At 37.9% G+C, this 12657-nt stretch overlaps 1 protein-coding gene across 4 annotated transcripts in view; it reads right to left on the reverse strand.

Annotated features, from left to right (window-relative positions):
- The window catches only part of MBD5 (methyl-CpG binding domain protein 5), a 110466-nt gene that overhangs the window by 22863 nt on the left and 74946 nt on the right, over positions 1 to 12657 (reverse strand). For 2 of the 4 annotated variants that reach the window (XM_019522444.1, XM_019522446.1), the window contains exons 8-9: positions 10436 to 11644; positions 1709 to 1821 (exon numbers count right to left, since the gene is read on the reverse strand). In XM_019522444.1, coding sequence (XP_019377989.1) covers positions 1709 to 1821; positions 10436 to 11644 — 1322 coding nt within the window. The remainder of the gene's footprint in view (positions 1 to 1708; positions 1822 to 10435; positions 11645 to 12657) is intronic. The other 2 variants (XM_019522447.1, XM_019522445.1) reach the window with 1 other exon arrangement.

The following is a 12657-nucleotide window of genomic DNA, read 5'->3' on the forward strand; positions in this document are numbered from 1 at the left end:
TTTTTTTTTTTTTAAACAGATGGTTCAAGTTTTATGGACTTTACAGACAAGAGTTTTTAGCCTTTTTTAATGGACTGTTCATAAGTTTATGGATGGTTGGCAACCCTGATTGTTAAGCATGCGAATAAGGGGGCTGAATGAAAATGGCACATCCAATTTTTTCCATTTTTTTTGACTGCTCACCTCTGCAACCTTAATATTGCCCTTCTAACAATATTTTTGTGCCGATTACATATAACTGTAAATTAAATAATACAATGGATTGCAGTAAAATGCAAATGGAAAGGTGCTGAGTCACGGTGGTTTCAAGAATTATGAATTTAAATTACCTGATACTTCTGTGACCAAAGTGTCACAGAAGAATTTTTTACTTTTGATATTATCCACCATTTGCACTTTATCAACACTGGGCCAGATTCAGCAGTTTATGTCATTAAACTCTCATTAAATTTCAATTCATAGCTAGGACTGTAGCTATATTCAGGTACAAATGCTAAGTCAGGAAAGAGGACCTTTACTTGAATTTTATAATTCACTTCAGACTTGTAAAAATCTTTTCATAGAGTCATTCACTCCAGTTACAAATTTTCTTCAGGGACAACAGCAAATAACTGAAATGTTGCCAATGGCACTTTTATGTTCTCAGCTTGCAGTCACACAAAACCCCACTGAGATGCTCTCCAGGAGCATCTCTCCAGGATGGTGGTGAAGATTCCATTGTCTCACTGGAATCAAGAATAATTTTCTGAAATATCACATGACAAGTGAAAAGAACATAAAAAGCCTAGACCTTAAAGATGTTAAGAACAAAATATAATTTGATTCCTTTAAGGCTGTGTTAATTGTTTTGCATGAAAGTACTTTCAAGTCAGGAGTATTCCTGGTCACATTCAAGCTCATAGATTTTTTTTACTGTAACAGCAAGTAGAAAACAGCATACTAGAACCATGCCAATCACTGCACAATTTTTATGGAAAAGTGTAACAGCAATGGTAAACACTACTGAATTTATCTGAAATAATCCCTTTTGTACCACTATGATATTAAAGGTAGAAAAAAAAAACTGTGTTGGTCCTAAGAACTGTGGAATAATTCCTTATCTAAGAACTTTCACAAAAGTCTAGCTTTATCTCTGCAGCACTGAGGTGCTCCACTGGAATAATGCTTATTAGACAGCGCAATCCAGAGCTCTTTCATCAGACTGCAGGAAAAACAATACTGCAGTGTGCACTGTTTCTTTTTCTTCCCCACATATACTGACACAGATATACAATAAAATGACAACCAAATTATCTTGAAATAAACACATTATGGCAATTAGATCCTGCTACTATGTTTCATCCTTTTTACTTTGTAAGAAAATTTAACTTTTATTATCATGTGTTTTGCTATATCACAGATTAAGGGATATCAGAAACTTACTTTTTCTGGTCAGAAAGATATTTGCTGTTATTTGCTGTGTATATATTTATCTCTCTATATCTATAGAGATATATATCTATACAAAGAGAGATAGATATAGATATCTCTATCTCGATATATAGATATCTCCATCTATCCATCTATCCTGTGTTTTAATAACTTAAGACCAAATCCAAGTAAACTCCCAGTGATGTCAAAGGTGCTTTTGGGAGTGAAGTAAGTTTCTTGAGAGGCAAGAGGACTTCAAAATTTCCATTAAACTGTAAATGAAGAAGCATCTGCTTACTTTCTGTTCCTTTTCCTGGCTCGGCTGTAGGCTTCCAGACCTTCTGTTAGTGTCTTCAACTTCTCTGGCTCCACCTGAGTGAAGGTATGAACACCAAACCACATTACCCAGACCTGCAATTATTAAACACTGCTTTAACTTTACTGGTGGACATGCAGATGTTTAGTTTGTGGACCTTAATTTTCACTGCTTCCATCAAAAAAAAAAATACTATTCTCCACTAAAGGAAGAAGAGCAAGATTTTTAAAATGTGTCAGTATGTTCAGACTAATAGCATTAACATGCAAAAAGTAAAAACATGACACACATGAAAAGACAATTTAGAGCTAAAATAAAATTATCATTTAAAAAAGCTACTAGTTTTTTTTCCCCTTTGGGATAAACAATATGAATACTGTTATGAATATCTCATAGTCCTTTTCTGCATGCAGATTTCATTCCTACGAAAGTTAGATGTGTTACATAAAAATATTTTCTCTATTGTCTATTATGTACAATATAGTATTTTTGGTATATGTTAAAAGCTGTACATTACCACAAATGCCTTTACTACTCTGATTTTTAATTTAAGTCCTTAAGGCAACAATTCAACAATGCAATTAAGCACATGCTCAAATTAACTCCTGAATAGCAAATCATTTCAACATGTACTTAAGTCCTTTTAAAGTCAAAAGAACTTAAGAACACTGCTGGAAAGGCAGGTTTTGCTGAATCATCTCATTGCCAGTTAAAGAAACATACTGGGCCAAAAGCCAGATTCAGTTATGAACAACACTCAAAGTCAACTGCAGTTACATATGCATAAATCTGTTACAGATATCATAAATGGACCACTATGTGGATCCCAGGAATTACTGACGAGGATGATGATGCTGGAAAGAACTACAGTTTCATATATAGAGAGAGGTTCACATTTTCAAACTTGAGCAAAACATTAACCATCTAAACTTCACGTGATTTTGATTAGCCTTGCTCTGTTTATAAAATCAAATCTAAACCAGATAATTTCAAAAAATAGAACAGAATAAATTTCTTATTAGTTTTGTTCTGCTTTTGTTAATTTTTATTATCTTTGAAAACCTAAAAAAAGTCTGTGTAGTTTGCTGATAACTACAAGTTGATTTTTTGACTTTGCAGAGCAAATTCAATCATTACATAGAAAGTTACTGATTATTGCTATGATTAATCCTGAATAAATGTTTTGAAAATGTAATATCTCTCAAAACCTAAGTTGTGTGTCACTAAAATTAAATTCAAAATGATTTTCAGAGGTGATAAGCTAATGTTAATGCATGCTGCAAGTATTAAGAACCTATGAAAATAAGGCTAACCACCATACATTTTAGTTCAAGTATAACTTTTTTTTAAATGTTATGCATCTCATAATGAAATATACAGTTATGGCAAATAAGAACCATTACTGCTAAGATCTGTCCTGGGGAAGGGGCCAACGATCCTATTTTCAGGTGGTTGACTAAATTATGAAACAAACTGTACTTGGACATCAGTAAATACTATAACTATAAAACCCTCAAGTTTTAGTTTAAAATAGCAAATATTTCCAAATAATTTCTCTCACAATCTAACTTCATGATGGTATAAATGCATAAATAAGGACACAGAAATTACCCATGTTAAACAAGACAATTAGCAAAACAATCACTTGAAACAGAAGTGAATTCTCCTAGCAATGTTACTGCACAATGTATAAAAGACTTCTACTGATCACAGAAAAAAATTCAGCAGCACCAAAGAGGTTAACTTAAAAGTACCATATTAAAAGTGCAATGTTACTATCTATGTAGGTAGTTACCTGCAGCTAGAATTAATCACTTCAATCTTCATTTACTGTTACAGGGTATTTGAAGAGTGTGGTTTTAAAATAAAATGTTGAATTTTTCAATTTTAAACAGAATTAAATGGCAACACTGTAATTTGTCTCAGCCTTTATCTTCAAAACTCTACCAACTGACAGAAAAATGAATACATTATTTGTAGCCCAGGCATACTTCACAATTAAGCATATGCAACTTTCTGAGAACTGTATTCCTTAGGTCTTCTAACATAATTTTAGGATTTTTTAATGGTAGACTATTTGTTTTTAATAAAAACAAATATTGTTTGGCTGAATAGGTACTGAAATTGTAAAAATCGTTATATTAAATAGCAAAAAAAAATTAACACCTTAATATTCAAAGTTCTTGATGTTAAAAGTAATAACGCAAAATCTATTTTCATTTACTTTTTCAAAGAACAATTAATATTAAACAGGTAACACAATATGGCATTAAATGCAAAGCCAGGGTCAGTAGGGAAAGAAAGTTAATGGCATTATGCACCATCCACTGAAATATCCGTTTACAATATATTAGTAAAATGTATGAACTATGAGGCTAATTTTCAGAAGCACTGAGAAGCAATATTTACTGACTTCAAAGAAAACTGTGAGAGCTCCGTCTCTGAAAAGCCAGGTCTTAATCTCCTATCTATGGAAAAGAATTTATGTAGACTTGATAACAAACGGATGTGTTTATGCTTTTATGATATTCTAAACTGAATTTCCAACAAAGGTCCAATACAGTGGCAATATAAAACTTAGCACCAAGAGAAACCAAATAGTTTGATTACAGTATTATTTTGCATACTACATGCCCCCAGCTAAGACACTCACCCTGTTTTTGGAAGACAGTATACAGAAAAGAGAGATTTGTGTAGATTTGTGGCCAACAGCTGAATGCATACATCAGCTCACTCACCCTCAGCCAGCTCAATGGCTGCTTCAGGTAACAGTGGCACCAGCTTTTGGCTGCTCAGCCAAATATTCAGATATGCTCCTACAGGATGCATCTGGTAAATAGTGGTAAGACTTTTTTCCTAGTTTTGGCTGAAGTTTAATATTTCCAACTAGAATGGATCTGGCCACACTATAAATAAATAGAATAGTTGCTGCTCAGCCAAAAAGTATTGCCAATTCAGCAGCAGCTGCGAGAAAGTTAAAACTGGATTGCACCCCTGCTGCTTGTTGGCCCTGAAAAAAGCAGCATCTATTTTGGCAACTGTTATAAACACAGCATCTCCATACTTCTATTCCAGTGAAGAAAATCAGTTTTCCTACTTAAGACATGCACCCCAATTTTGGAGGGATCACTTTGAGGAAAAAAAAGGTGTGGTGGTATTCAAGCAAATATGGTAAGACACTGAAAGTAATCTTCAATATTTAACCACCAAGCAGGACCAAGCGGACTATTATCATGGCACCATGCAGGGGCAGTTGGAGAATTACTTGAATTTTGAAACATATTTTGTTGCATCTCTGTGCCACCTCACAGATGATCTGTTCCATTCCAAACAACTATGTTGTTGATGATATTCTGGACAGATCAAACTCAGGTTGAAAATATTAAATTTCAACCAAAACCCTAGAAAAAAGTCCTGTCATTGTTAACAGCATGCATCCTACAGGAACAGCAACATCTGAAATACCAATCTAAATTTCTTCAAGTCAGTAATATTTGGCTAGTTTGTTTACAACTTTTCCAAAAGGTGGGGAATGGAGAATTGTTCTGCATCCTTACAGATTTTAAATCTTCCCAGCTGTTTTGTTCTTACTTTCCTGCTCTCAAAATCATCATTATTGCTTAGATCTAGAAAAGGTTTTCTTTGATATTATTCATTGCCACTCTTGTTTAATAGTTTAGTAAAAAGCACTCTCCCCCACTACTGGTTGTATGTGTTCCTTCACTCTTGCTCTAAGCTTTACTGGGTTTGAGACAAAGGAGAAAAAAAGAATGAAACTTCTCAAGTTATACTATTAGCAACAGCCTACCTGGGCTGGTAGTTTAAGCTCCTTTCTTCCTTTTAAAATACGCCCCCCCCCCCAAAAAAAAAAAACAAAAAAACCCCAAAACCAAAAACCTAGATAACTTAAGTAAACCATCATGACCTACTAATGTATCCCTAATTTTTCCTTTGGAAGATTTTGCTGCTACCACTGCACTTCCTTTAATTTTCTCCTCACATTACCAACTGCTCAAAACTAAGTATTCGGTACCAAACCAAAATCTTGAGGTCAATACTACTTCCCTTTGAAGGGAAGGAAAAATATTAATAAAAAAAGATTCCAGTTGATGTATAATTAGAAATAATAGATGAAAAAACTCTAATACTCCATGGAAACTCCTTTGAAAGTGTCAAACTTTTGTTAAACTGTAATAAAACCAAAGAAGCACTTGCTATGTTATAGACAATATACAATGTGTAACTGAACCTGCAGCACAGCAAACTGATGCCATAGGCAAGGGAAAGAAGTTACACATAAACTGGTTTAAGTGATTGAAAATTGGCTTAAACCTGCAACAGAATAGAAGTTCAAGTATACATAAACCACTTTCAAAATGGTCAAAACCAGTTTAAGATGAACCTGGCTGGATATAGTATCAGACTCAAGTGATTTAGGTCAAACTGGTTTATGGAACTTCTATCCCAGACCCCTTGTTGGCTGAAGTTAACTCACCGTCTCCTGTCAGTCCAGAGTGCCATGCAGCCCTGGGCTGTGCTGTCTGCTCCAGTGGAGCAGGGACTGCTTGCCCCTCTGCTCCATGGCCTGCTTCCTGCCTGTGTCCATCAGCCCATAGGGGTGGGGGAGGGGAGGAAGACAGAGGAATGGACCCCCAGACCCTCCTAGGCAGGGTCCAAACAGCATGTGAAGGGAGGAAAAGCCCCTGCGGTGGGGGATTTTTGACCCTCAGCAGCCCTTCCCCCTCCCCCTTCCAAGCTGCTGATTGGTTCAGTGGCTGCCACAGGAGGGAGGGAGAAGAGGTCCTCCAGGCTGGGTGCCTGCCCCTGCAGCCCAGCATGGGGGCACTGGGGAGCCCTGCAAGGGCCTCCAAGCCCAGAGCTGCTTGCCTCAGGCAGCCTCAGGGAGCGGAGGGAAATTCTCCTGCTCCTCTGCAGCTGGTTTTGCCTACGCTGCTGTAAGCCCATGGCAAAACTAGTGCAGGGGAGCGGAAGGATTCCCCTCCACACCCTGAGGCTGTTCAGGGCTATCCCCGAGACTTGTAGGGGCTGAGGCAAGCAGCTGTGGGGTTTGGGAGGAGAAGAACTGCCCTCAGCTCCCTGGGGCTGCCCCAGGCTGGGGGAAAGTGTGCTGGGGTGGGGGGGAAGCCCCTCAAGGCATGGGCTCCTCGGTGCCCCTATGCTGGGCTGCATGGGCCGGCACCCAGCCAGAAGAACTCCTTTTCTCTCCCTCCCATGGCAGTGCCTGAAGTGATCAGCAGCTGGGAAGGGGGAAGTGGGAATTCACCTCTGCTCCCCAGGGCTTCCTGGGCTGGAGGGAACCCCCCCAGAGTGAGCCAGCACCTGGACAGGGGGCTCTTTAACCCCCTGTTGGGGGGACAGCAGGGGGCTGGGGACACCTGGATGAGCTGGTAATAACCAGTAGGGCTGTGCAAAACAGCTGTGTTTCAATTCAGTTTTGGATTCGCCTGTTTTGGAGGATGGTGATTTGTTTCAGTGTTTTGGATCACTGTCCTGTTTCATTTTGGCTGAATCTGTTTCAAATGGGCTGCAAGATTCGCACAGCCCTACTGCCCAGCCAGGCTGGGTTTGGGGCCAGGGGCTGCAGGGCCCCAGTGGGGAGCAGAATGGGGCTGTGGATGGCTTGTTTGGGGGAGGGGGAGGGAGGGAGAAGAGGTCCCCGCATGGATCTCTGATCCCTGTCATGCCGGGTCATGGGGCAGAGAAGCAGAACAGAGCGGTGAGCAAGCCTGCCATGCGACTCAGCTCCGCAGGGAGCAGAGATTTGCATCAGAGATCTCCTCGCCGCTGCTGCCCACACTGCCCCAGATCTCTGCTCCCTGTGGACCAGCAGTGCCTCGCCCAGCGACCTGGCTCTGCAGACAGCAGAGATCCATGCTGGGGTCTTCCAAAACATTTTGGATGCCTTGTTTCAGTTTGGAGATGTTTCAGAGCTTTCCGTTTCAATTTGGATTCAGTGTTTCGGGCACTGAAACAGCTTGAGACAGTACCAAAATGAAATGGCTGCTGAAATTTTGCACAGCTCTAACAGCCAGCAGGCTGGGAGATGTGCTCTAGCACCCCCTGCCTACTGGCCTGGGTCAGTGTAGGCCTCCTCCTACCTTTCCCAATTGAAAGTCGGTTCGGTTGGTTATTGGTTCAACCTTTGCAACTTAGAGGAAGTTGCCTAGATTGAATCCCTTCTGCCTCAGGCTTTTTGACTGTCTGTACTTAGTCATAGTGTGGAATACTTAACCTTTCAAAATTACAAATACTTCAAAGGCTTCTTAAGTTAGTTCCTGGAACAGGGAACTACATTAAGAATTCCACCCTCTCAGGATTTCTTGGGACCCTCAGTTTCTGAAGATCTTACACACTGCAAGGTGAGTTGACTTTCTCTGGCTTCACACAAAACTACCATATTTAAGAAATGTAGCTGTGCAGAAGCCTATAGAAATATTGGCTAAACAGACAGATAGATTCATGGGGGTTACAATTATAAATATGAGAGTTCTCCATGTTCAACTACAATAGAAACGGTAAGTATGCCATTTTTAACTCCTCCCTTCTATAGATTCACAGAGTCTATCTTTCATGTTGCCCTGGCTTCCCACTATTTTGTCTCAAACTCTATCCTTATAATAGTTATTCACTCTATCTGTTTGGGAAAAGTTAAATTAGACAACATATTTCTGAAAGTGGAGGGACTTTTAATTGCAAAGCTGTTCAGTTACCACAGGGCTCCCTGATGCACAATGTCTCTCTTGCTGAGGACATCAGTTGCTTCCACAGCATCCTGAGGGTACCAAAATATTTACCTTTATATTAACAATTTGGAAGGCAATCAGAAATATATACAACTTTCATTATGTTTGTGCACCAGCATATATTCAATGTCATGCCAATGAATGTGATATTGTGCTAGAAATATTACAATTTGCACCAGAAAACACAAAAGAAAAGCAATAAGACCTATTTCAAAACCAAATGAATGGCTTGGTAGATAAAAATTTAGCTTACAAACTCAACAGTTGTTAAGGAATGCAAATTAGATTTTTTGATATATGTGAAGGGTATACAGTCTCATTTGTTAAAATTATTAAATCACTCCTATGAAATGCATTAATTTTGTAACTTTCAAATAAATATTTGGAACTGATGACACATGGCATTTTAAGAAACGCATTACGTTTTTAGTTCAGAGAGGTGTTGTTTGGTAACACCACAGCAGAATCATGATACAAAATACCATACTCTTGTCTTCATTTTACATGGATTTCCTCCTTTTTTTGGTTTGCTGTTCTGCAGCAGGAAGCAGATGCTCACATTTAAAAATTAAGGCCTAAATTTTAAAAAGTGACTAGTAATTTTGGAATTTAACCTTGTAACTGAAAAAAAATTCTTATTCATGGAAATGTTATTAAACAAAGTTGATTAAAAAGCATCTTCTGGTTCAGAAAAAGTTGCGTGCACACCTTTAAATAGAGATAATGAACAAACAGAGAACAGAGATAATGAACAAACCACCTGAACAAGCAGATTAAGGCTCTGTCAAATTCTGCTTGAAACCATTCTAGCCCAAATACATTACCTTGGATAATTTACAGCACAGTTTCATAACATAGTTATACTGGACTGTCTGAGGGGAAAAATCCAATCAAGCTTTATCACAGAAATCCTACTAGCAGTAGCATTAATTAACAAGTAAATATAATTGCTCACTGTGCCTAAATACAGTAAAAATGAAGCAGGGAGATGGAGGAAAGATTTTTGATATGAAGAGAAGAAACCATCCAAAATGTATAGTTTCTTCCAGGCTTTTTATAAATACTACCATTTTGGATGGATTCCTTTCTTCATTTAAGAAATTATTAATCCTCCAGCTAGGTTTTGCCTTCAGTTTACTTAAAAAAAATACCTCTATTATTTTCTGAATGTTCTTTTTAAAACATTTCATTATGTATTTAACGTATGAAATACTTTTGCATTTATGAGGACTCTGAAAAAACTGTTTTACAAATAATCGAAAATAAGAATTGAAATAATTTCATTAATAAAATAGACTGATCACTCCTGGTAAGGATGGCTTCAGTTAATTTCCTGCCAAAAGTATACTCGCCAGTGGGAGACATTAGACTACTATACAAAAGAGCAAGCTAAAAACATTTAATCAGTAGGAAAAGATCTTTGATTTTGGACTATTAATACCACCATTATTATATATTTTCTGCAACAAATTAGCTGCAAACTAGTTTGCAACTAGTTGCGAATTTCTCATTCTAAGCACATCAGTTTTACTTTTTGCAGTTTCTGACATTTTTAAATCCAACATAGTCTTCACTCACTAAACCAATCACTTTAAATGTGGCTGAAAAACTCACGTGGCTAAAAACAGTGAATTACACTATTTCATGTTACGGCAAAATATTTCTTGTGTGACAAGTCTTAGGTGAAAAATGACTTGGCAAGATACAATCAAGCCAGAATACTGTCTAATGCGTTTCCATGGATCATTTGTATAAAATTTCACAGTATGTAATAACATTCCTATTGAATAAAGCGGTTCTGGTAAGTCCACCTCCTAACTCTGGGATGAAAATGCTTTAAAGCTGCAATTTGTAATTTAAATAAGAAACATAGATGAAAAATAAATACTAGATAACAATAAAACTGATTATGCATGTATGTATGTGTGGATGCACATTTATATACCTTCCCCTCCTCAGTGTTTTGTTGACATGAATTGTGAACTTCTTCTTCTCTTACTAATTTTCCAGGCCATGAAGTCAGTCCTTTGATTTGGCCCCAGACCAAGTCGCCAACATTAAACGTCCTCGGCCTATAATGTATCAGCTCATTTGAAGAAGGGGAATCTGGATTCCTTAGGTCATCTTCACTACTGATGCTTTTAGCATCTGAAGGGCTAGGCACACACCCATTAATGCTTTTGGCATTAAAATCTCCATTATAATGGATATAGTCTTTAACTAGAGAACTTTCCAAACTATTTGAGGAACTCGGAGATTGCTCCTCCAGGACTAGGTCTTGTTTAGAAGTGTTCAGCAACTCTCCAAACCCTCTACTTTGTTGAGGCCTATTTCCATTTATGTGTGCACAGCGTTCCACAGTGTTCTCCAGTCTCTCCTTAAAACTCATCATAGTTCTCTTGTAATTGTTATACCTGAAATTCTCCTCCAATATTTTATCAGTTTGACAGTTTCGCTGTGGCAATAGTATCTGATGCTGCTCACCTTGTAATAATGGCAGTGTGGAAATGTTATTGGGCCTTTCATGAGAAGGACTGCTGTGGATATGAGCTGAATGATCTAAAAATTCATCACACTTCCATCTATTTATCTCACCTCCAGGGCTTTGCTCCCCTTCCCACTGTTTTTTGGGTGTGTTGCAAGTTGTTGTTTTGTAATACTCAAATACATCCCCTTCAGTTAAATTTTTACTATGTTCTGAATTCTTCAGTATTCTCGTTCCTCTAGTGTTTCTTATCCTACCTTCGTGATCAGAAACGCTAATGTTTCTTCCATGGATAACTGCACTGACAGCACTAGATAGGTTTAATGGGTCACCAATTGAGGCTGTGAAGGCACTCATGGCACTCAGAGCTGGAATGGGACTCATTTGTGTTGTACTGCTAACTGCGGTGGTGATTACTACTTGCATTCCTTTGCTTGCAGCATCAACAACTGCTTTGTAGATAGCATCCACTGAAGCATCACCCTGAGCAGCTGTGTTGAGGTTATCCTTTGCTTGTTGTCCTAGAGGTGGTTCAGTTCTTTGCTGCAAATCACAAGACGTTTCTTGAAAAGGAGGAAGTGTAGTGTTGGAAGTCTCAGGAATTGGTGTCATCCCCATTTGGGTGATCATTCGCTTGTTTAGGAGGGCAGCATCTTCCTGCATTCTCACCTTAAAAACATAAAGAACAAAATATATAAAAAATGATGGGGTTTTTGATGCTTCATTGCAGAAGATACATTTCATTTCATTCAGGAACTATCATGGTGACCACAATGACTCTTTGTTTACACATAAATGACAGTAACTTTGCCTTAGTTATACACTAATGAAAAGGATTCATACTGACTGAAAAAAAAAAATCAGAAAATAAGAAGGTAACTCAAAACATAAAGCATTAATGCATACAAGACTAGTTTTCATGCTGTTTCTTATTTCAAGAAACAGACCTTTGAATCAATACATAGTACTTTAGATGACTGTACTTTCAGAATGATCTTGTTCCTGTGGCTCAATTTCCACTTCCGCTCTTAAAACCCCTTCGCTGGTTTCCTTTCTTTTTCTGTTTGAAGTCCAAGATCCTTACGCTCACTTTCAGTGTCCTAAGCAACTACTTGCACACTTCTGCTTTTGTACCCAGATTTATTTCCTTGTATTCCCCTTAGTCTATTTACCTATAAGCCCCATAAACACTGTCTCCACACATCCTGTGCTTTGCATTTCTTTTGTTGCAGACTACTATACTTTGCCTGGAATTCCTTCTTATTCCTCGCATGCAAGTAGCTATCTTTCCCTTCTTAAATTCTTCTTTTAGTAAGTCTCCCTACTTTAATCCCTCAATAATCATATCTGCAATACTTCGCTCTGAGGCTCTAATTCCATGTATCATGTGTGTTACGGTAGAATGTCTAGCAAGTTAGATTTTGAGGAATCCTGTCTTTTATATTTGCAATCTGTCATGTACACAGCAAACTATGATAATACACAATATTAATTCTAGTGCAGTCTATGGAGACAAGAACGTTTACCTAGTGAAGACAAAATATTTGCAATGGTTTCTTTATTTATATGATTTAGGACTCAAAAGAGAACACACAGAGATATGGCCAATATAATGCACATGTTTAAAATATGTTAAGTGCCTATAGATAGAGGACAACAATTTTGCAAGGAAATGTCTAATT

Source organism: Gavialis gangeticus, unplaced genomic scaffold, assembly GCF_001723915.1.
Source record: "Gavialis gangeticus isolate Ggan-Ray unplaced genomic scaffold, GavGan_comp1, whole genome shotgun sequence".
Lineage (NCBI taxonomy): Eukaryota > Metazoa > Chordata > Crocodylia > Gavialidae > Gavialis > Gavialis gangeticus.